Here is a 26,057-nt window from a genome sequence, read left to right as displayed (position 1 = left end):
CTCAACGTATCACTTAGCACAGGGTAAATTGCTGCAAATGGGAATGTCACTATTAGTACACACATTACTCAGTGTGCTCAGTGTTGCCCGTGACTTGTGTATAAGTTGACTCCTATACTTTTATGAAGTGAATCAGACCTAAATTTCTAGACTTATACTCGAGTATATATGGTAAATATGGCCCATAAAACACTTTCATCACTTTGGTTCTCTAGTTTGTTTATATTCAGTTTTATCCCTGACTGTTGGGAGAATTTGCCTTGCTCAATTCTGTTGACTGTGTGTTACTTTTGCACCCAACAGCTTCATCATATCCACTCATCTGACTGCTTTGTGGGACTTTGAATATTGCCGGCAATGCAGACTATACACACTGCAGTTTGTCAGTGTGTATTTAGATATAGATGCAGTACATACTGTATCTGAGAACATAAATATGAACAAAAGGTCTATTTAATAATGTATGTTTTATGGTGTAATTAAAGTATTTAAGCTGATTTATGAAACAGACGTTGTTAATCCTAGTGAAGTGTACTGATAATTCTAGCATGTTGTATAGCTGGAATTCAGATGCAACAGTCATCTTACAACCACTGGATGTGCATGATGAAAATTCCATTGTTCCCACAGCTTACATTACAGCCACGCCCTCTTGTTAGTCAGCTGAGCTTACATGAAGTGCGCACCACACCACAACGTCATTAGCTACCACAACTGATCTATTTCAGTAAGTTGAAACCTCTCAGAAGAAACAAGACAGAGTACTAGAAGAAGTTAGATTTGTAAAATAAACTTGTCCAACAAGTTTCTGAGTCACTCAGAGGACTTCAGAAAATAATGCAATAATCAAAAGTGTGCCATGGAGAGAGGGCCAGTATCACTGTGAATGAACTTGAGGACCAAACAATGCTTTTGCTAGTATATAATAAAGCACAGATAAGCAGCTGTATGGTTGGAATGTCTATAGTTCATACTATTTGGAAAGGTAACCCAAAAAATAACCAGGCTTGGTGCAGTTCATTCTGGCGCAGTGGTATTTGGCAGCAGTCACATAAGGGACAAGTGCATTTATCAGTATTCTCCAGGAATAGCTCAGAGGGGAATTAGCTCAAAAAAATCTAAGGCTCTCTCACACCAAAAAACATGTGATGCAATTGTAAACATGTTTTGCATTTCACGTTTTGTGATTTTTCACTAAGGTGGCCTCAATAGAAATGCAGGCAAAATGCAGCAGAATTACGATTGCTTTTTTAGAAAATCGCAAATGCATTCAAATTAAAACTTTACTGTACTTGCATTTAAAAAATCACAAGGCTATGCCAGATATGGGATCTACAGTTGTGTTCAAAATTATTCAACCCCCACTGAAATTGAGTGTTTTGGCCAGTTTGACATTGATTTTGATCATTTCAGTCATCTTGTTTACAATTAAATCAAAGAGGCACTTGTAAGTCAGACAAATATAACATAACATTTATAATGAAATAACCACAAATGTCTTTTCTGTGCTCACATCATTCTCAGTTTTATTCAACCCCCAAGTGACATTCATTCTTATTACTTAGTACAGCATCCTTTTCCAGTTAGAACAGCTTTTAACCTTCCTGGCGGTAAGCCCGAGCTAAACTCGGGCTATGCCATGCAGGAGGATATCTCTGCCCCTGGTGGGGCGATTTGCCCCATTTAAAGTGCTGTGCGCGCAGCTAGCACTTTGCTAGCCGCGCGCACAGCTTGATCACCGCCACTCTGCGGCGATCGCCCGCACGCAGCGGCGGAAGAGGGCCCCCCCGCTGGAGACCTGCGCTGCCCGGATCAATGAGTTCCAGGCAGCGCTATGGGCTGGATCGGAGGCGTCTAACGTCAGGACGTCTGCTGACGTCCATGATGTCATTCCAATCGTCGCCATGGCGACAGGAGAAGCCAAACGGGAACACGTTATATACGCGTTCCCCTGTTTGCTATTGATGCCGGCGACGATCGCACTAGAGGGACACATGCGCCTTCTAGTGGTGTTTCATGTAGCTACCACTCTGGTAGCTTTACATGAAACAAAAAAAAAACAAAAAATAGATGGATTTCTGCCTATGTGGCAGAAAAAATTAACCACCAGGAGGGTTAAACGTGAAGCATAGCCCATTCTTCATGGGCAAAAACCTCCAGTTCAGTCACATTCTTAGGCTTGCGCGCTGCAACTGCTTTTCTTTAAGTCCCACCAGAGGGTCTCAATCGGATTTAAGTCTGGTGATTGCGATGGCCACTCCAAAATGTTCCAGCCTTTAATCTGCAACCATGCACTAGTGGACTTGGAGGTATGCTTGCGATCATTGTCCTGATGAAAGGTCCAACATCTCCCAAGCCTCAGGTTTGTGACGACTGCATCACATTTTCTTACAACATCTCCTGGTAATTAAGAGAGTTCATGGTACCTTGCACATGCTGAAGCTTCCCTGTACCTGCAGAAGCAAAACAGCCCCAAAGCATGATTGACCCCCCCCACCATGCTTCACAGTGGGCAAGGTGTTCTTTTCTTCATAGGCCTTGTTCTTCCTCCTCCAAACATAGCGTTGATCCATGGGCCCAAACAGTTCTAATTTTGTTTCATCAGTCCACAGAACACTATCCCAACACTTTTGTGGTAGTGTTCTGTGGACTGATGAAACAAAATTAGAACTGTTTGGGCCCATGTTCTACAGAAGATAATACACAGGAACATTTATTTACGCATACTTCCATACGCTCCAGACCATACATACCAACACATACATACCAACATACCTTGTCCACATATACTATACACCCCAGACACTTACATACTGTACATACATCCCAACCATACGTACCTTCATACTCACATTCCTACCTCCTCGTATAAAATAAGATATATTCATACAAATCTCATTCAAACAAACCAATTACCCAACTTTCTTTTATTCCTTCCCTACACTCCCGGGAGAGGAAGCAGTCCTTTTTAATGATCATGTATGTTAAATAGAGACATTTCCTTTGAATAAATATATGCATAAATTATAATTAAATTATAATTAAATTGGGCCCTAGGGCAAAGGGGAGTAAAAAGGAGAGGAGAAGACCTTATCTTATCTTTAATAATATTTATCCATTGATTATACAGTGCTGGAATCATATTCTTCATTGGAATATCTTGCAATATCATATTTTCATTTTCTATAAAGTGGTTCATATTATTGTACCATTCTTAAAGCAGAAGCAAAACAGCCCCAAAGCATGATTGACCCCCCGCCATGCTTCACAGTAGGCAAGGTGTTCTTTTCTTCAAAGGCCTTGTTCTTCCTCCTCCAAACATAGCGTTGATCCATGGGCCCAAACAGTTCTAATTTTGTTTCATCAGTCCACAGAACACTACCACAAAAGTTTTGGGATAGTATTGTTGGATCTGACAAGATTAGCTACATGCTTGTTTCTGGTGTGATTCAGACACTACTACAGCCAAATAAATCAGCAGGGCTGTTAGGCAACTAGTATTGTTTAAAAGGAAATAAATATGGCAGCCTCCATAATCCCTCTCACCTCGAGTTCACTTTAAGCTCTGTGTCTCTGCATCAGCAATAGAGAGACTGGAGAAGGCATGCAACTGGTGAAGCCTAATAGCCCAAAGCAAGGACGAATTTCAGGAGCCGGTTTGCACAGGTTTTTTCCAGGTATGCATTTCCTTCATTCTTGTTTTAAAAGCTACAAGAACTTTGTGTAAGCAGTGGTAGAGAGGAGGGAGTTGTCACTGGTATCCAGTTACTGCAAAGCCTGGTGAATGTGTTCTTTCCTTCATTCAATGCTGTCACTCCGTGTAGCCTGGTGGTGCAGCATAGCAGTGTTGCTTATTACATGTAATTACAAATATTTTTGCGGGTAAAACAAACTTCATATAAGTATTTTAACTTTGTATTTGGTGTTATTCCTAGTGCTTCACTCTGTTGCCTGTTTTAAAGATTGAAGATCATTTCCGGTTTTATCTTACTTTCTGTGACTGGGTCAGTTCCCTATGACTTACACACAAAAAAGAGGAGTTATGCTGCTCACAGACCAGGATTTTAAAGGGGAACTCAGGGGCTGAGGGGAGTGGTCAATGTACATACAATCAGGAACTCTCTGCACTCAAAACACTCACAGCAAGCTGGGACTGTAGTAGCAATAAAAACAACTAGGTTGCAAAATTGTATTCGGTTGCAAAGATGGAGGATATTAGATTCAAAAGTGGATTGCATGCAACAACATTCTGTACTAGACCCTTTCACCAGCATTGAGGTTTCCTCTGTAGAACGGGCCCCTACTCAATATAAAACAGTCAGCAAGCAAGCAAATATTTCATGCTCCTCAACCTGAGATTCACGCTGAGGCACTGTCAGAATTCTAGGGAACACATGCATGCACATAAATTGGTATAAAATTCCCAGTTGATCTAGGGATTTTACCTGACTGCCACCTGGAGTTGGGAAGGAATTTTCCCCTTTTAAAGAGAACCTGAGGTGGGTTCTAACAATGCTATCAGCATACAGAGGCTGGGTCTGCTTATACTGCCCAGCCTCTGTTGGTATCTCGATCCCCCCTAAGTTCCCCCTGCGCTCTGCTATGCCCCCATAAATCAAACGTCGAGCTAGCGACACACATTGTGTCGCAGCCGGCTGTTTACATCTGCAGCTGTCAGTCTTGGCGCTCCCCCGTCTCCTCCATAGCTCTGGTCCCCGCCCACGTCCCTTCCCTCCAATCAGCGAGGAGGGAAGGGACGTGGGCGGGGACCGGAGCTATGGAGGAGGCGGGGGAGCGCCAAGACTGACAGCTGCAGATGTAAACAGCCGGCTGCGACACGCTGCATGTCGACAGCTCGGCTGATGATTTATGGGGGCATAGCAGTGCGCAGGGGGAACCCAACAGAGGCTAGGCAGTTTGAGCACACCCAGCCTCTGTATGCTGATAGCATTGTTAGAACCCACCTCGGGTTCTCTTTTAGTCTAATTGGCTTAAGCCATGTAATGGTTTTTCGCCTTCCTCTGGATCAACTGAGATATGAACCGGAGGAAGACAGGGATTTTTTTTTTTTACTGGTTGAACTTGATGGATGGATGTCTCTTTTTTTTTTTTTTCAACCAAACTTTGTAAACTTATTATTATTAAGTATTTATATAGCACCATCTTCCACAGCTCTGTACAGAGTATATTGACTTGTCAACTATGTGTCTCTCAGAGAAGTTCACAATCTTATCCCTACCATAGTCATATGTCTATGTATGTATCATAGTCTAGTCTGTATGTGTTTGGGATGTGAGATGAAGTGCCCAGAGGAAACCCATACAGACATGGAGAAGATACAAACTCCTTGCAGATAGAGTCCTAGCTGGTATTTGAACGGGGCACCCAGCACTGCAAGGCAAGAGTGCTAACCACTATGCCACCATAAAATAACCCTTGGCATGTTTGTAAGTATGGAGTTGTTTGCAAAAAACAAAAATCCACACTTTGTAATTTGCAGTAATTTTCCTTTTAAAAAACCGCTATAAAATGTAAGATATTTTAATAGATTAAACAGATTGTTTTGTTGACTAAAAATTATAGTGTACTGGTTAAGGGCTCTGCCTTTGACATGGGGGACCAGAGTTTGAATCCTGGCTAGGGTCAGTACCTATTCAATAAGAAGTCCTTGGGCAAGACTTCCTAACACTGCAGGGTAGCCCCTTGAGCACGTCCTAGTGGATGCAGCTCTTGAGCGCTTTGAGTCCAACAGGAGAAAAGGGCTATACAAATGTTAGGATTATTATTATTATTATTATTATTACTAGTAAAAAAAAAAAAAAAAAACGCCCGTAAAAAAACAAAAACAAAAAAAAAGGGTGCCAGGCCATGGCCGCTAAACCCAGCAATGCGCATACCGATGCGTCCTGCTCACCCGTCTCCCACCACTGTCCGAAGTCTATGCACACAGGGCGATGTTGCTTGCTTGGCAGTTGGAAAAGGCTGTTATTTCCCACAATGCAATGAGGTTCTCAGACAGCAAACTGTCAAGTCTGGAAGCATGGACACACACACACAGGGACAGGACGCAGACACACAGGCGTTTTATTATATAGGACTAGTAGACCCAGCCCATTTAAAAACGGGCTCTAGGTCTACGGCCGCCGCCAGCGCGCATGCCCGGCGCGCCTGACGCAGGTGTGCGCCCGCACCCGTCCACCTCGCTCGCCCGCACCCGCCCACCTCGCTCGGCCGGCCAGCTCCCTGGTCCCAGGTGTCTGTTACTGCGCACATGCGCAGTAACAAAAATCCTGGGACACGGACAAAACTGCTGGACGCAGCGACACTTAGCTTTTATTAGATAGGATTTAATAACATTGGGAAAGGCAAGTGTTAGCAGGGTAATTTCTGGCCATTTTGGTGTCCCAGGCAAGCCACCTTTTGCCTCCCCCAATCTTGTAAATAGGTAGATCGTAGCCTTACAGTTATTTGTGTTGCCAGCACCAGTAACAAATGTATAGGTCAGAAATAACCTTTTTTCTCCTTTAAAATATGGATACACCGACTATTGCAAAGCCGGATACACCTCACTGGCCCCAAGTTTAACGAACCCACAAATCAACTCCTTATAATTTTAAGGAATGGTGAGTAGCCACTTCATAAAAACCTTATACTGTATATTTATGTGCATGGGCTTTATAGGTCATAATCTTGTTCTGGAAGTCCAGAAGAGTTGCAATAATCAAATCCTAAAACAATTACAGCGTAATTAGCATATTAATAGTGCCTGCCATATCACTGTTATGCTATTTAGGCTTCCTTAGTTATGCTTTAGCAGTGACCTTTTACATGTTAAAATTAACACTCACGCTTTTCATTGCAGAACTAGCAGCTGTGTATAAAAATTACACAAATCTTGGGGTGCTAAAAATAGCTCTATGGTGCCCCCCCCCCCCCCCAGCTATCATCTGCCTGGTTTGCCAGTATGTGAAAACGGCCCTGGGTGTACACATGGGTACGCTGCAGGTGGGAGAGTGAGGTTCCATAGTGTGGTGCAGTCCACAGCTTGCAACAGCAGTAGGGGCCTCTTTTCTATGCACTGTTGATGGGCAGTGAAATGCCTCTCAAACTCTCACAACTGCTCACTGCTGCCTGGTAACTACTTGTTGCTGCCTGGTAACTGCTCACTGCTGCCTGGTAACTACTTGTTGCTGCCTGGTAACTGCTCACTGCTGCCTGGTAACTACTTGTTGCTGCCTGGTAACTGCTCGCTGCTGCCTGGTAACTACTTGTTGCTGCCTGGTAACTGCTCGCTGCTGCCTGGTAACTACTTGTTGCTGCCTGGTAACTGCTCACTGCTGCCTGGTAACTGCTTGTTGCGCCTGGTAACTGCTTGCTGAGCACACAGCCAAACAGTCCGTGGAAATATCCAGTGGAGCACTGTGATAGGGTGGTAAGTAAGGACGATCAATGAGATGCAACTTATTTCTCTTAACATTCAATTTCCATGTAAATGTTAAGCAGCTTAAGCTTGGAACAATAAAAGTTGGCAGGAAGTTATTCTGCTTGGTCCAGTTTTAAGCTGCATATAATTTACATGAAGTTTGCATGCAAGGAGAAATTATTTGCATTTTATTGATCATCCCTGGTAGTAAGTGATCAAGGTAGCATAGTATGTGCAACTCCGCAGTGTAAATGAACTGTCACTGCCTAACAGCTCAATAATAATCAGTTGAATAATTTTGTTCTATCAGCAACAGTCATATGTCTGTACAGAGTTTAAAATTCCATATTGGGAAGTGCAGAATTCTTAAGGGTTGTTTTCAACCTTCTCTCCAAATCCATTTGTGTCTTGATATTCACACTTTGCAAAGTGTTTAAAACATTTTTTTTCTGGTCCAAAGACTAAATGCAATTTTTCCAATACCTGTTCTGCAAACCATAATAAACCTCCTTCCATGATGCTTTGCACACACTGATACATTAAAATAATGTGTTTATGGGGTATGTGGCTCTCCTTCTATCTCCTTCTTCTCTTTTACACCAGCAATCAGTCACAGGAGGAGGAAATGTGGTTAGTGTAGCAATGGTGAGAGCTATGAGGCAGAAATCACCCTGGAGTGTATTATTGTGCATTTCACAGGTGACAGATATGTGTGGCTGAATTCAAACGGAGTAACGTGTGCTTCGGCTACTGACAAGTAATTACATGACTACTGATCTCTGCGTCTGCCAGCTGTTATCTGTTATTATTACAGTATTTAATTTGCTGCGACAGACGCATCACATAATGTAAACAGATCAACTCAAAGAATCCAACACTGCATGTCCCTGGTGCAAAAACAGTGAAATTATAGTGATATAGCCAAAACACTGTCAAAAAAATGGGCCACAGCTTTCTCTTTGTCTGCAGGCGTTGTGTTCAGGTTTTGTGGAGTCGGTACAATAATCATCTGACTTCAACTCCTCAGTTTATGAAACCTTCAACTTAAGGTACCCAAATTTGCTGCGACTCCTTGGTCTAATTTTTACAAAGGCTATGGATTTGGTTCAAAAATCATCTGACTCCGACGTTTATTAAAACCACCAACTCCAAGTACCCAAAATTGCTCCGACTCCACAGTCCTGGTTGTGTTACAGAAAGGAGGGGTGGATATGACTACCAGGTGGTATATTCTGTAGTTCTGGTTTAAGCCCTGTCTTATAGAGCCATATCAATCCTTGCCATGCACTGATGAGGACCAGAAATGGCTGCATGCATGTTGGATTGGTGTGGCTTTGTAAAATGTATAAGCTGTGGGTTCTCTGTTCACATATGCAATGCTGTAGATCACACAACTCTAATTCCCCCATCGATCACTTATCCCTAATCAATTTCCTTAATCTTCACTTCATGATGCCTACCAGATTCACATGTCAGAAATGCCTTCCTGATGCCTATTTCTTTCCTTTTCCCTTTATGTTAACCATTTCCTGATGCCTAACCTTGTCCCTAATGCTAACCTCTTCCTGACATCTAACCCCAATCTCTCCACCTAGTTTTAATCCCTTCCTGATGCCTAGCCTGAATGTTCCTTCTTAAAGAGAATCTGAATTGTTAAAATCGCACAAAAGTAAACATACCAGTGCGTTAGGGGACATCTCCTATTACCCTCTGTCACAATTTCACCGCTCCCCGCCGCATTAAAAGTGGTTAAAAACAGTTTTTAAAAGTTTGTTTATAAACAAACAAAATCGCCACCAAAACAGGAAGTAGGTTGATGTACAGTATGTCCACACATAGAAAATACATTCATACACAAGTAGGCTGTATACAGCCTTCCTTTTGAATCTCAAGAGATCATTTGTGTGTTTCTTTCCCCCTGCAGCTATCTTCCACTGAAGTGTCAGGCTGTTTCTTACTGCAGAGTGCAGACAGCTCTGCCTGTATGTAATTCCTCAGTATGTGAAAGCCCAGCCAGCTCAGAGGAGGATTTATCCAGCTTGTAAAAGATAATAGAGCAGAGAGAAGCTGCCCTAATCTAAATAACACACAGGCAGTGTGCAGAGAGGGGCCTGGAGGGGGGAGATGCATCACAGAACCACAACACTGAAGAACTTGGCAGCCTTCCAGACACAGGCTGACAAGTCTGACAAGAGAGAGATAAGTTGATTTATTACAGAGATGGTGATAGTAGAACGTGCTGCAGTAAGTCAGAACACATTAGAATAGCTTTTGGAAGTTGTAGGATGATAAAAAACAGGATGCAATTTTTGTTACGGAGTCTCTTTAACGTTAACACCTTCCTTATGCTTAACCCTTTAAGTGTGGACTTTTCCTGGTTCCTAATGCAAACCTAACTCCAATTTTTAACAACTGTTTTAACATTTAACCTTAACTTTCTAACCCCATTCAAAGCAAGCTTCCTTTAACCATATCTTTAGACTCTCCAAATCTGTGCCTAACCAATACTCTAAATCCCTTGGGCGACATGGCTGGGCAGAGGCTGACAGACGCGTTAACCTGCAGGCTAACATTATTTCTATTCCTATGCAGGGGGCGGAGTGAAATGGGGTGATGTCATAAGGCGGGTGGGGTAAGTGGAGATAATGATTTGGGCTGTCAGACAAAGGGCTTAGAGGGGGTCACAGGCTATTGTACACACGCTTGAATCTGCTGAGTTTCATCTAGTGAGTTTAAAGGGCTTAATTCTTTCTGGCATCTTCTGTGCTGGGTATTTTGGCTATGTAAGGGTCGGTTCTCATCTGCACATGCAGCAGCCTGACCACGTGCGGCCAGTAGGATCGGACCGTGTGGTGTATGCTCCGGTGGCCCGCTGTAGTTAGGCTGTAGACCGGGGCAGATGCGTTACCACCATAGGTTATATGGGGAACGCATCTGCCTGTCCAGGATTATTGTGGCCTTCATATGGATAATATAAATGTCAGTTTTTACTCTCAAGTTGGATCACAGCCTAATAGTTGCATATGCAGGGCCAAAATAAACTGATACCAAAACAATTGAAACAATGTGGTAACAAAACCTGATTTCTTCATGTCAGGCACAGCACCCACCCTTGGCACAGAAATGTCACCATGCTATAATAAAAGCTTTGCCTAGAGAACTGTTTCACAATGACCACTTTAATACCATAAAATTCATTTTGTAAATCATTGAATGCTTCTCCCCTTAGGAGCATTATTTGCAATTAAATGTTTGGAGTATTAGGGAAGAAGGTGTATTCATAGTCCAGCCCAGCAGGTGTTTTTAGATACTGTTAACATTTTGCTGTATTGGAGTTTCCGCAAGTAGTAAAAGTGCAACACTTCAATAAACACACTTTTACAAGCTTTATCTAGCATAAGGATTTAAAAGGTAATTTGTCATATCTAAACGTAAATTTTAAATTATTTAACAGTGTCAGTAAAATGTGGGTCTCTTGGCAAAGCTAGAGGTAGTTAAGTCTTGGCCATAGCTTAACTACACGCTGAGTGACTTACTCCTGCTGTGTTGATTTTCTTTGCTCGGTATTGACAGTACGGGTGCCAGGTTTGCTGGGATGAAGCAACTCCTAACATGGGACCGTGTAACTAATTATACACATGCTGAGTCATGGTTTCATCATATGCACATCTTATGTAGTTAGCTTAGTCATGTTTGATTTAAGTATTTATATTAAAAGTTTGTTTCTTTTTTCTAGTGGATTTAAAGCCACTCTTTATTTAAGAAGCCAGGTTCCCTGTTCCATTCACTTTTTCTCCTATGTTTTACTCTATTTTTCATTCTGTTTAAAATACCTTTTCAGCACTCTGCTATTGAAAAAGTATTAAAGTGGGTGAAAAGGTATATTCTTGCTTGCTGGTGGCTTGAAGGGCATTTTATTGATAAGATGTGAAAATATCACCTAGGAGAAAAAGTGACTTGCATATGGCCACAAGCAGGAAGAAGTGAGAGGGCCAAAGCCAAGCCTGGGACTGGACAAATCATATGAAATGTTATTGCATTCCAAACTCAACAAATGCAAACACATAAGCAAATTTCTGGCATATAATCAGTACCCAGGCCTCCTAGCTCAGGATCTCAGATCTAAAAAACAAGCAAGCCCATTATAATCATTTAACCCCAAGGTTTACTGTGTAAAGTGAGGAGGGCCTCTTCTCATAACAATGTTTGAGGTTACTGTTCGAAGAGGAGGGTGTGGCTGCCATTTTTAATATGCTTGCCCCGTATGTGTGTATGCACATACAGTATATAATATATACCATATGCTAGTCTTCTCTCCATTGGTCAGACTTTCCAGGCAGAAGGCCTTCTGCTATATTATATTTGTGGACAGATAATTGCAGAAAAAATTATTTTAGCTCAGATCAAGTGCAATCTGAAGAATAACACGTATGGAAGGTACCTCAAATCCCTGCACAATCTGGGCCCTGGATACATGAAGGACTTGCTGAAGCTGCACCACACCTCTCACAACCTCAGATCAGCAAGTTCTATAAACTTGGTCACTCCCAGAGTGCACCTCAAAAAATCTGGAGACAGAGCCTTCTGTCATGCTGCCCCTACTCTTTGGAACTCCCTACCACACCCAGTAAAGACAGCACCATCCCTGGAGCTATTCAAATCCAGACTGAAAAGCCACCTGTTTAGCCTGGCATTTCCAGATTTATAAAATTCTTCCCCTGTACCACGATGGTCGGAGCCATGCTTATGCGCTTTGAGTCCCACGGGAGAAAAGCGCTTTACAAATGTTATTTGTTGTTGTTTGTTGTTGTTCTTATCACAGCAGCAAATTAGATGCTGTGAACATTTGAAATTTAAATTTTGCTTAACATTTTAAGTAGTAAATTTTATGTCAGTCATGAAATCTCTGTACCTCTCACAGGCTACTTCTTTGCTAGAGTGAAGGTACCCATACACCTCTCGATCTGCCACTAGATTGTGGCAGTCGCTTGTTCAACCTCCTCTCCTCAGGCTGCTGCTACTGAACCATCTACATCAAAACCTCCAGGCACAGGAACACTTTCTTCCCCAAGCAGTCCTCCTAAAATCAAGTCCTTTCCCCAATGATACCTCCGAGTCTCCTCCAGCTCCTTTGGAGTCCTAGTGTATGTAAGCATGTCCGTATGTTTGACTCTCACCTATCGCATTATCAAGAAGTTTTAAATCAGGATGATACCATTTATTGGCTAACTAAAAATGAATAAAAATAAGCAAGCTTTCGGCCTTGCAGCCTTCGTCGGGCTTATATCCTGTTAGTTTGCAGGCTGGTGGTACAGACAGCTTTATACATGCAACATCAAAAGGAAAAACAGATATTTTTTTTCAAGCATAAATACATGTCATTAAGATGCCTTAATTCAAACAGCCCATCTGTTGAAAAAGTGAATGTCTATCGCATTATATCATATGTTGTTATGTCACGTTGTATTTGCACTATGTTAATTGCCATGTGTACCACAAATAATACCAGATGCAGCATCTGTCGCACTTGGCGAATAAAGTTGATTCTGATTGACCATCAGATGGATCCTTCTCTGATCGAATCTGATTAGAGTGGTATTTATTGCCTGCCCACACACTACAGACAGATTTCCATTAGATGTTAGCATGATATCTTTTGGAAATCTAGCGCTGCTGACTAACAGGCAGCCCCCCATGTAATGTGACCACCCAGGCTCATGGTACATGTTGCATGCTCACCTGGCACCTCCTCTTGTGTCTGCCATTTTATTGAATCCCCGCTGCAAGTGCCTGTACCACATTACACCACCACATATAGTGACATCAGTACATGCAGCACTGTTATGTGGTACAGGTGCTCGTGGTGGCTGTTCAGAAAGATGCCGGACACAAGAGGAGGCCAATAGTTGCGCTGGTGTGACAGGTGAAAATGCAACACTCGCCATGGGCCCAGGGCTACACATACACTTGTGGGGGAGTGAGTCCAGAAATTCATCTTATTAACGTGCTTGTTCATCTGCTAGTCCCTTCATCTCATCACTTAGCATCTCCAACCAACAACCCTCTAGATTGTAAGTTTGCAAGAGCTGCTAAAGTCTCTTAAACTGTACCTGAGACGAGAAGCCTCTCAGGGTCCATACTTACCTGGGGCACTCTTAAGCCCCCTTGAAGCTACTCTGTCTCTGCAGGTCAATCTCTGTCACCCACAATGCTGCCCAAAAGCCTGGCTGAGTTGTACTTCATCGCTCATGCCCGGCCAGGCGTGATCCCCATCATGCTCCCGTGTCTGGGAGCATTCTGTGCCTGTGCAGTACTACAGTGCAGGCTCAGAACGCTCCTAGGGACAGGAGAGCAATGGGGAATGTGTCTGGCCAGCCTGCGCATGCGCGATGAGGCCAAGTTTTCAGGCAGCATTGCGGGTGACAGAATTCACCCACAGAGACAGCGAGGGACTGAGTAGCCTCAAGCGGGCTTATGGAGACTCTGTAACAAAAGGTTCAGCCTTGTTTCTTCTATCCTATAAGTTCCTATACCTGTTCTAATGTGGTCTGTCTTACTGCAGCCTTTCCTAGTTGCACAGTCGCTGTAATATCTCTGTTATCTAATCTAATCTTCTTTCCTTTGTCGGCTCAGGCAAGATTGTGCTGCTCTGCTTGTGATCGGGAGAAGCTATACACACCCTCTCCACGCCCCCGGCAGGCTCTGTATGAGTCACAGACTGAGCTTCTCTGAGCCTATCACAAGCTGGTTAGCAGCCATGTCTTTTGTTTGTAAACACTGCCTAAAACTGGCAATTACAAGCCAGGATTGCAGCAGGGAGTGGCAGAAACAGCACAGAGGGGCCCAGGAGAACATAATGAATAGAATGGTATGCTTTTTATTGTAAGAATTTTAGAGTACAGATTCTCTTTAAGGAAGCCCCAGGTAAGTATGGACCCGAGATGCTTCTCGTCTCAGGTACACTTTCATTCTGCTGTACTTGTACTTGAATAAATATCACTATTGCTGGACGTTTTTATACCAAAGATGATCTCTGTATATATTTTGCACTTGTATTGCTCGATGTTCTGATTGTATCATGCATTGAACTACAATATTTATCTATGATCACCAATATTGTCTGTTTTGTACTTTGTACAGCGCCATGAAAGATGTTGGGACTATATAAATTAATAATAATAATTTATAACCCTAGGCAGCACAATGAAAATGGCCCCAGGTGTTCCTAGACTGATAGTTTTAAAGAAATAAATAAGGTAGTCGTGGAAGCTTAGCTGATGAAAATATTAAATTGGCACTTTTCATATCATTTTCAAGACTATACGGAAATTAGATATCATCATAGGAAACTCAAAAAATCCCCTTATGAAACCTGTGAGCCATTAACGCCCAGAGTGTTCTTACTTTATACTAAGCAATCTTATACATTTTACAAGTCGACTATTTGTTTTGCATTGTTTAATTTGGTTCTGAGTAAGCTTGCTGGCATTTTTCTGAAGCATTTTTATACATTGCTAATTATCTGTCATCTTTGTTGTCACATCATATAACAGCAGGCTGTGAAGTCTTTCTCAGATAGACTCGCTGGCTTGCAGGTCATTATGTGCTTTCTTTTGTTTAGGTGACTTATTGCGTCAAGCAGAGCAAATTAAAGGGCATTTTTACACGGTCCTTTAGATATAATGTTCATTAATTTGTCAGAGAGGTTGACCTTTGAAATGTTCATTTACCTGGAGTGAGTCATTTTTTTTTAACCTTGTGTGTTTCTTTTTTGTAGTTTAAAGGACCATCACACATTACCTTTGGGTGATTTAGTAAAGATAAAGTGCACTTGTTTCCTGTGTTTATCCTAAACATTCAATCATGAATGCAGAAGGTGTTCTTCTCGTGTTCTCCTCGGCCCCACCAACACTGGCTGGGACCCTCTTCTCATTTGTGAACAAGCAGTCTTGGCTTATTGAACAGGTGTAGCTGTATATGTTTGGGCAGAAGAGCCACACTTGTGCACGGATGGGGCGTGGCCACGGGAACTTGCAAGCTCTTGTGGAATATGTTTTGGGACCCTGCACAGCAGTGGTGGATTACAGGGTGAATCGTGAAAAGTCTGGCCATCCAGAGGCTTCCCTCTATGTGGGTGAAGCCAAGTACCCACCGCCAGTTCACGGCCAGATGGATCGGGCATCTCCACCAATCCATCTGGCTGAATCTGCAAGCGTTGTTGGCATCGTTGTAAACAAATGATCGTTTACACGATCACGGTAATTCTTTCAGCTTCCTTTAAAAGAAATCTGAAGTCAAATAGAAAAAAAAATGATTTTAACTTACCTGGAGCTTTTTGCAGCCCCTTAGAGTCTTCCTGTGCCCACAGTGCCAGTCCCTTCAGCCAGCAGCGGCAACTCCTGCTATTCTGGCTAGCCACGTGCCTCCTCATCACGCTCCCGCAGCTGGAAGTGTTCTGTGCATACGCAGTATGCAGAAAATGCTACTGTGCAGATCGCTCCTGACCGTGGGACCATGATCGGGGTGCTCGGGACCACGCATGCGCCAACTGGCGGTAACTGGCCAGCTTAGCATGAATCTAATTATTCGATGATTGAGTTCCATGCTGCACAATCAATTCTAGCTGATATCTGGTCAAATCTACAAATTTACTTGATTGAGCTGGATAGAAAGTAATCGGTCGATTGTAAAGGAATTGGCTATTGTTCACAAGATTTTAGCCGACACAGAATTGTTTTTCGGTTTCAGGGGATGGAGGCAAAACATTGTTCAGCTTGATTAGTGAAGAGGAATCGCATAGGATCTCGCTTGCAGTGTTGTGGGCCACTAGATGATTGACTTTCAATCAACCACACTGTTGTTGATGCCCAATAAGGTTGATTGCTTAAACGCTCAATGGAAAACCAAGTAATCTATTGACTCCTTTACCATATACAATACAGATGTTGGTTTAGGTTAGTGAATGAAATGGCAGATTTTAATAAAAATTGTCTATCAATTACATGACTAATGTCAAGGGACTGAAAGTCTCTTATAGTGGACCTGAACTCTTGCACAGGACAGAAGGAAAACAGAGAGAAATGTACCCTGTATGTATTTAGAGAGTTTAGCCTGTCTAATTCTCCCTCATCTGTGACTAATCACCAGTGTAATTTGATCTCTCAGCTGTGTAAACTGGCTGCCATGGCAGAGCAGCTAATTAGTAAACACAGGGTGTTAACCCTATGTCTGCCTGCAAGAAATAAGGAAGTAGACACACTGCAGAATTGATATCAGCTGTAACAAAGAAGTGTTTTCTTTAAAGGTTATTATGCTGTTGCTTATCTTTCAGAGCAAAGAGTAAGTTCCAATTTAAAGAGACTCCCCCCCCCCCCACCCCCCAAAAAATCCTGACAAGTTGTAGCCCTTTTGTTTATGTGTAAAACTGTTTTTTTTATTGCTGTCTGTGTTATGATTTCTATAGATTTCTGTTAAATTCTTGCCCTAATGAGTCCTCTCACTTAGTATGTGAAAGGATTCTCACAAGCTGCAATAAGAACTAGGCGGAGATGCTGACTTTTTCTATCCAAAACAATTGAAAACTGATATGTTTACGAGCCATATAATTTTGTCAGCATAGTAACTTTTTTGTGTCATTTTTCAGACTTGGCAGGAAATTGTGTTTCATAAGAGTGGGGCTTTCTGAGCTGTTATGAATGTCACATCTCTTCTTGAATACTGCTTTGTTTCAGAGCTTTACAGCCTTTGAAATGACAGTGGGTGAGATTGATGCGCTATTTCCACACTTCTATGTTTTGTGTTTAGTAAATACTTTACAGAAATGTGTTGAAGACTTTTTTTTTTTTTTATCCCTAGATCTGCATGTTGTAACATTTTATGATTTCTGTGTTTAGATTAGACCACCAGCTACCAGAACATAGAAAAATGTGATATATGAGAATCACATTTACACTAATGTCTTGGTAGATATATGGCAGTTTATACACTGGTGCATGGCCAGATTTTCCATAAAGGCATTGAGGTAGGTGCCTACAGACACGTGATTGTGGAGAAAGGGCCCAGGACCCCAGACCATTTAAAGACACAGAACAACCGGGCCTGTGCCTGGAGCTTTATTAATCCTAAGGGTGCACTTTTTGTTTCAGTTGAAGCTCCAGCAGCATGGCCACTTAAATCCCAGGAGCTCTGCTGGCAAACACAATGGCTCTCTCCTGCCGTATGGTGGACAGTGCATCCAGGGGGGGGATTGGGGAAGGTAGTGACTTCCATAGTGACTTTCAGCTGCAGAGGCCGCTCCTACAGTAAAGAGCTGCATGGGTCAGAGCTGGGAAGAGATCCATCTGCTGTGCACCATGCAGCTGCTGCAGAAGAATAGACAAAAAAGCTTAGGAAATATTGAAAACATGAAACATTTTAAAAATAGCATGTAAACATGTATTTACAAATGTTATTCATAAGTAGTGGGGAGGAGAATCTCCAAATGGCTGAATCTTAGGAAAACTGCAGCAATTAGGTAATTTATCTTGTCAATACAGCATATATAATACCTCGCATACGTTTACAATTACTAAAAGGTTTTCTGTGCAGTCTTCATGTTTTAGTGTACTGAAGAATGTTGAATGTGTGGCAGCTATAGTGAAATCCTAGTAGCTAATGATTGGAATGGAGATGCATTAATATTTAGTATTGCATATTCTGCAGCACTGTGTACGTAGTACTGTATATTGTCTTGTCACTTAACTGTCCCTCAGAGGGACTCACAATCTAATCCCTACCACAGTCATATGTCTATGTATGTGTCATGTAGTGTATGTATCGTAGTCTAGGGCCAATTTAGGGGGAAGCCAATTAACTAATCTGTATGTTTTTGGATGTGGGAGGAAACCAGAGTACCCAGAGGAAACCCACACAGACATCGGGAGAACATGCAAACTCCGTGCAGATAGTGCCCTGGTTGGAATTTGTGTGTGTGTATATAAAATGTATATACTGTATATTATATACACATTTCAGAGGGAGCTGAGAGAAATGTTGTTTAACATCAGCTGTCTCCACAAACCAAATTCCAGGAAATGATGTATATAAAGAGAAATACCCACGTCTTTGTAAATATTTAGTACTAAGTATGTTCCTATGCCTAGTATGGAGCCTGCTGACTTTGCTTTTCCTGTGTCATGCAGATATTGCGGTTGTAGAAATGACTGATGCTTTTCGGCAGCCTTCGCTCTTCTACCACCTGGGTGTTCGAGAAAGCTTCAGTATGGCTAATAACATAATCCTCTACTGTGATACAAATTCTGAATGCCTTCAGTCACTCAAGGTAAGTCAGCTAATCCATGAAATCTCTCTCTTTTACAATTTATAGGTCTATTTTCTTGTGCAGGAACCAGTTACTCTGGTTATGTGACTCTCCATCCCCCACACTAAGCAGACCCCTCTCCTTGATCTCTCTCAAGTCTCATACACACTAAGTGATTTTTTTTCAAACATTTTTTTCTCAACAAAATCACAATATTGCACAACATTGTTTAATGAAAATTCATTAAACTATGTTTAAAGATGCACGCCACCTGTGTCCAGTTAAAGCGGAATGAAACCCAGCAATTCTTCTTTGTTTTAAAACATTATTTACAGCATATTATATACTACCAGCATTTTTTTTACTAGAACAGCATTCAAAGGGTTAAACACAGGACAGAAAAGCTCAATGCCAGGAAAGCTAGATGCATCTGGATTGGAGATGTTATCTTGTGTTTAATTGTATCAAGTGAGGAATGTAAACAAACACTTCTCTGACACTGCAGACCCTCCCGTACACAGACAGACAGCCAGAAAGCATTTCTGCTTATATTTCAAGATGGAAAAAAAAACAGTTATGAATAAAATGCAGAGTCAGCTCTCAGAGCAAAAAAGTGTACTTTGGAAACTTGTAATTCCTAAATGAATAATAATACTTATGCACAAAAGCATATGTGATAACCATATGGCATATAAAAAGTAGGAAAACATGTTTTTATTGAATATTATGTTAGGGTTTTATACCGCTTTTTAAATTGTGGAGAACGTTCTGATAACCACTGACTTTTGCGGGGTTTGCCACAATTGTGTAAACGATCGTTTACATGATCGTTTCCACTACCGCCAGCGACGCTTGCAGATTCAGCCAGATGGATGGGGGAATGTCCATCTGTCGGCTGTGATCTGCCGGTGTGTACTTGGCTTCAGCCTGTCAGTCTGGATGCACCCCTTAACACTTACTGCCCCCTTCATAACTGTTTAGTAAAGAAAATGTGAATGGTTCACCTCCACTGAGAATGGTACTGCAGAATGGAGGTTGATTAGTGGCCAGTGCTTGGCCCCATCATATACAGAAAATAAAAAAAGAGAGTCAGAGGTAGCTTGAGCTATACCTCTTCCCAGGAAATGTTGCAGAAGGCAACTAGGCTAGGTGACTGACACAATGTGCAGCTCTCCAAAGGTAGGGGCAGGCAAAAACTGCTAGAAATGGCCACTGATTTCTGCATATTTAAACCTTCCCTCCTCCCCACACTCACTTTTCCCCTCTCCTCCTCCCCACACTTATTCCCCACCCCACACTCATTCCCCACCCCACTCTCCTTTACCCTTCCCTACACTTTTAGCCTTCCATGCTTCCTTCACTAACTGGATCAGCTGCTTACCTCACCTCCGTGCAGCAATGCAAATCTGTGGTTAGCAAGAGACCAGAGTGTCTCAGTCATCCATGGAATGTGACCAGTTGGTTTTACTATTATGACATTCATGTAGACTTGCCTGTTTTCTTTATTAGATTTTAGTTAATGGATACTTATAAACAATGACTGACCTCATCCCCTGTTTACCTGATTGCCCCTAAGGTTATTTAAGACTTTTGATGTTTCGACATGGGAGAATGGTTGGAAGCCCTACCATGTAGTCTATCTTTCAAAACTATGTGAACGTGATATCTGCTACTGGTAAAAATGGAACCCACTGCCATTTTTAGTTTTTTACACAGTGTGCTTGCATGTTTGCTACGATAAGGTTATTCTTGCATTATCATTGCCGTTAACCCAAACACAATACCTGAAAAATTGCAGCTTTTGCATTTGGGAGAAAACCCATGTTAGCTGATTTATCCTTTAAATCAATGGTCCCCAACCTTTTTGACCCAATGGCTGCTTCCCCATCAGGAAGTTTTTCCAAGGACTGTGTGTGTGGGGAGGGGGGGGGGAGGTCTTCTACAGACACTGGCCTCGATTCATCATTGTCTTTGAGATAACTTTTTCCAGTTTGTTAAATTACCAAATTCGAAGTTTATCGATTTCTAGTTGTATTCATCAAGGTTTTTCCGCATTCGGTGTGAATTCGATAAAATATCGATAACAATTCGGTAACCAATCGGTAACGTGTCGATATTTCCATTTTACAGCGGTAATTTAACACAAGGCCATAAGATTCCCATGGAATTGTGGGTAAAAAGGCAGTCCTTTGAACACCACATAGCAACATTCTGAATAGAGCTTACCACCTGGACCAGGATTCTGGAAGTGGTTTGGGACAATCCCACAATTTCGCCAGCTACGGCTTGATAGGAGCCTTTTCTAAAAAATATAGTGCAGCTAGCAAATTAGTTAACCCTGGCACTGCCTGTGTTCTCTTACAAGATGATTCAAGAGAAATACAGATGTCCTGGTATAGCAAATAAATCCATTCTCTTGCAGATTGCTATGGTTCTAGACCTTATTCTTGCCCTTCTGAGCCTTTGAATCACATTCAGCTGATACATAACCACTTCAAATGGCTCCATCTTCTCTGTCAGCAATGATCTGACAGGAATAACGACAGAGCAGTGAAGGAGATAACTAATCCTAAATGTAACGCTAAACCACGCCCACTTTCATTTTCATGAATTGCACTTTCTTTCGTTTTAACGCATCACTAACGAATGATTACCGAATTATTACCGAATGCTCGCTAATAGCTGTAGATAAATTTGATGAATCCTGAAATCAACTTAACAAATTCGGTATTTTACCGAACTGTCGTTAACCAATTCGATAAGACTTGATGAATCGAGGCCACTGTCAGTACATAAAGAAGTCCTGGCAGCTCCAGGCCCTAACCACCCTTAGCAATTTGGATTTTTTTTTGGTTCACTGGAGGAGTATGGAGCAGTGCACTCCATTCAGCACAAGATACATTTGGTGTGACAGGTGGTGAAAGTGAGGGGTGCTGCCTGGTTTCCCTATCTACTGGTGCAGTCACCTCTAGCCTTTCCTGCCCTCATCTGCCTCTGGAGTCTGAGTTGGTGGTTTCATAAGCAGAGCAGTCACAGTTATAGGATTTTTGTAACGACTCCACAGCACAGCATGCCTGTACTGTCCTAAGTAGAGAGTATGATCGCTTCAGCAGTCACAAGTTTGTATGGTAGTATCATTTTACTACTGTACAGACATGCACAGACTGCTGACCAAAATAATTATTGTTTAGGACGACAAAGATCTGGAGGTTGATTCGCTAACCAAAATAGTGTGAGTAACCTCCTGCTACTTGCGCTATTTCATCAGCGTGCCTTAAAGGAAACCTAAACCCAAAAAAAAAGTTTCACTTACCTGGGCTTCTACCAGCCCCACGCAGCCATCCTGTGTCCTCGCAGTCACTCATGGCTCTTCCGGTCCCCTGCTGCCAGCTAGTTTCGTTTTTGCCGACTGGGAGTTATTAACACGTACATTTTTACGCATTACGGGTGCAATGGTGCAATTGTACCCGTAACGTGTAAAATGTATTTGTTAATGTCTGCAACAGGGCACAGGATGGCTGCATGGGGCTGGTAGAAGCCCCAGGTAAGTGAAATTCATTTTTTTTTCAGTTTAGGATTCCTTTAAATGTAAGTGTCTGCACGCTATATTCCCTAGTGCCAGCATAGCGCACGTAGTTACCCTCAGTCACAGGAGCGCACACTATGTTGCGGGTAGTGCATCATAGCAAGCACTAGTCATTTTCGCCCGAAATTTGCCAATAATGGGCGCTCCACTCGTCCTGCTCTTAGCACCTTTGGGTCCCGTAACTTTAAAGAACGTGATCCCTGTACTTTGAATGGCCCAAGAGGCTGCCTGTCATGACAGGAGGTTACTCACACCATTTTGGTTAGTTAATCAATATTCTCTTAAGTGTTAAAGAAACAAATTACTAATTTTCATACTTCTTTTTTTCCTCTAGGAAATAATTTGCCAAAAGAATAATGTAAGTATGAATGTTGCTGTTTTTTTTTTCTTTTATTGATGCTGAATTGTACTACTGACTTTTTGTCCATATAAAAGAGTACCTATACTGACCTAGCTTACGTCTATGACATTAAAGCAGGCTGTTTATTGGTAAAAAAAAAAATGTCAAACCTAGGGGAAAATGCATACTTAAATAATAAATAGCTCCCCTTGGTTCAGGAGTGCTGGTATCTGTGATGATTTGCTCAGCTGCCTGTGCAGGCAGGCAGCTTTTTGACCATTGTTTTGATTTGCATGCTGCAGGACTCTGGAAAGAAGAGCTTCTGTCAGTTTTGCAGCTTGCAGAGGAATTTGCATACGTTGTCATGCAAATTGCCTGGCCACATTCATTGGAGGCGTGTACTATAAGTACTATGTCTTTCCCACAATGCTTCGCTGTTCAGAAGGATTTCGTCCTATGTAACACTCCTGGTGGGGTGTCAGCCTTTCTCTCTGTTTGAACATCAGCTTAGAGTAATTCCTGAATCTGCGCTAGGCAGATTTCCCTAGTGCAGTTAGGATTGTATTATCTGTATTGCCTGTTCTGTCTTGTCTTGCCTGTTGCCATTGTCCTCTCCCTATGGTGGTTGACAGGAAATGGTTCTGATCTCTGTTCTTGGAGTATAGCCGGTGCAGCGGTTGCTACCAGCTATCTCTTCTGTTCTGTCTCCTGGGATCGCGCTAGCTACTTTTCGCTAGCGCTGGGGATCCTTCTGTTCTGTCTCCTGGGATCGCGCTAGCTACTTTTCGCTAGCGCTGGGGATCCTTCTGTTCTGTCTTCTGGGATCGCGCTGGCCACTTTTCGCTAGCGCTGGGGATCCTTCTGTTCTGCTACTCTGTACTTGGATCGCGCTAGCCACTTTTCGCTAGTGCTGTGGATCCTATCTCTCGCTTGTCCCTGTTTTCGTGTGTCTGTCTGGTCTGCTTCGCTTGCTGGAGGCTCGGTGAGGTAACCGTTAAGCAAGCGCTCGCGTCCTCTGTTTCATGTTTGTCTGTTAATGGTTAGTTAGGCGTGCTTGTCTCTATTGTGCTTATCACGTGGAGACCGCGCATAACCGCGTGCACTGTTGCGAATGAGTGCGGTGTTCGCGGCTAGCTAGCGTTTGTTATTTTCCGTATCTCCTCATTGTATTATTTGCTGTGCCTTTGCTAACCTCGTATTCTGTCCTGATCTGCCTTGTGTCACGTCTGGCAATCGCACCTCTCGCGATCGCGTTCCTATTTCATATCTGCTGTTGTGTGTGCGCGGTCGCGGGGTGGCGACTGGATTGGCGCACACACATACAACCTGTCCCTTTGCTCGTCTCATTCGCAATCGCCTCTCTTGCGATTGCGTTCTGCGCTTCGTACAATTCCTGTCTGGCATTTGTGGAGGTACAGAGGATTGGTTCCTCTGCACTCCCCAGCGCCATCTGCCGACAGGAATTTTCCCTCTACGGGTGCGTAGCACCTTTTGCTGGGTTCCTGCAAATTTATACGCTTGTGGAGGAAATCCACTGTGTCAGCGCACGTCTGGTGCGCTGACCACGGAGACGATTCCACAATCGTTACAGTATCATGGAATTTGCCAAGCTGAAGTGCTGTGTTGAGCGCGCTCCAGGTTGATGATGCACCCACATGATATAGACGCCCACTTTCTGCATTGGTGCAAAGGGAGGGTTGGCAGTGCCTTGCACCTGGCAGTATCAGCACAATTCCTCATACAACATCATTGTTTGGTTGCACACAGGGGACACACCAAAGAAAGAGGTGGCTGAGGTGTTAAAGATCTTTCTGCATGTACTGAGGGAACATACATTAGTTAGACTGCATTGAACCAGCTTGCTGTGAACTGATTAATATTTAATTTTTAGAAGCTGCCCTCAGACCATCATGGCTTGGACAAAATCTTTCAGGGGTGCTTCCAGATTGAAGATCATCATTGGTGTGACTGGCCACATGTGGTTAGGGCTATGACTCAGCATGGATCCTGTACAGGTCATCCTAATACTTTCTTTGCTGCTGTCTGTTCATTGTCTTCTGAGTCCTGTTGCAAATCGGCTGTTTTGAGTCCTCTTTTGCATATTTTTGTAGGTTCTGTCACTTTCTTCATTTTCTTTGGTGTGTGCAATCATTCCATGTCCCCCAGCTGACCCAGGACTACTGTGAAGCAGGGCTGAAAACGTACTCATTTCGGTAGTTCTTGGCAAGCAACGTTGTTGCTGTCCACTTTATAAGGGCACTAGGGTTCACACTATGGTTGCATTGTAACATTTAGTTAATGTGTGGCTGTGGTTCTAATAGCTGTTCTACATTGATTCAGTATCTGACTCTGCTTATCCTGGCCTCACTTGAACTCCACCAGCCTGATCTTGCTTTGACATCTGATCTTGTCAATGTGTTATGTATCTTGGCTTTGACAGTTGTTCTCTGTATCCTGTGTAGCTTCAGACTCTCCTCTACCTCCCGCTGGCACCAATGATGCCTGACTTGACTGTCTCTCATTATCTACTATTGGCAGTTGTGTAGAATGGCTGATTACACATAAGCTACGTACACATATTCAATATTTGTAACCTGGAAAAATTGTTCTGGGAATATAGAAGCCTTTCTGTTCAATGGAAAGGGGAGCAGAAGAAGAAATTAGAGGTGGCCCTCTGCAGGCATTACAGAAGAACAGCAAAGGTCACACATTACTGATCCAATAAGATGGATTATTAAATGTATTGTCAGGGAGTGTGGGGACACCTTTACGTACACTAGACGTCCAAACGATCTTTACCTGTACAATCATTCTAGATAATTAATGAAAATCTTGTGTGCAGACATAACTTTAGGGTTATACTTGTCCATTTGCCAGAATGGACCACAGCGGATGGCAGCGAACCAGCATACATGGAGAAAGGGCCCTTATTTCCTATAGCCACCTTCACACATGTCCGTTTGTACTGTCTTTTTCCACAATAGACAGTCCTAAATGTTATATTTTGGGACAAAGGACAGTTTAATTAATCTGCCGAATAGCACACATCCACTCTGGAGTGGTAGGAAAGTTCAATGTGGTATAGCATATCCGTTCAATACACCTCCTGGTTACCCATTGCTTCTGCTGACTCTAGTTGTCCAGTGCAACAGGTTCTGAGAAAATTAATAATAAACAATTGTATGACAAAGTAACAAAAGGTAGCTTGCTTTGTGTGAGGTGTGCTGCATGAGTGGCCATATGGGCACATTTATTAAAGTACTTTCACAATACAATACTACAGCTGGCATACCAAACCCAAGAACATAGTCCAGATTCTCTGTTTTTAGAGAAGTATGAAAGCAACCAAATGTAACTTCAGCTCTGCATCCATATCATACTCACAAACAAACAAACAAACAAACACAGA

General features: G+C 42.6%; 1 protein-coding gene across 3 annotated transcripts in view; it reads left to right on the top strand.

Annotated features, from left to right (window-relative positions):
- Nucleotides 1–26,057, top strand: part of MAP3K5 (mitogen-activated protein kinase kinase kinase 5) — a 272,639-nt gene that overhangs the window by 71,642 nt on the left and 174,940 nt on the right. For all 3 annotated transcript variants that reach the window (XM_068231644.1, XM_068231643.1, XM_068231642.1), the window contains exons 2-3: nucleotides 18,604–18,743; nucleotides 22,643–22,666. In XM_068231644.1, the coding sequence (XP_068087745.1) occupies nucleotides 18,621–18,743; nucleotides 22,643–22,666 (147 nt within the window). In that variant the 5' untranslated portion in view covers nucleotides 18,604–18,620. The remainder of the gene's footprint in view (nucleotides 1–18,603; nucleotides 18,744–22,642; nucleotides 22,667–26,057) is intronic.

Source organism: Hyperolius riggenbachi, chromosome 4 (genome assembly GCF_040937935.1).
Source record: "Hyperolius riggenbachi isolate aHypRig1 chromosome 4, aHypRig1.pri, whole genome shotgun sequence".
Taxonomy (NCBI): domain Eukaryota; kingdom Metazoa; phylum Chordata; class Amphibia; order Anura; family Hyperoliidae; genus Hyperolius; species Hyperolius riggenbachi.
The sequence above is the reverse complement of the archived record's forward strand: the minus strand, read 5'-3'. Positions and strand labels throughout refer to the sequence as shown.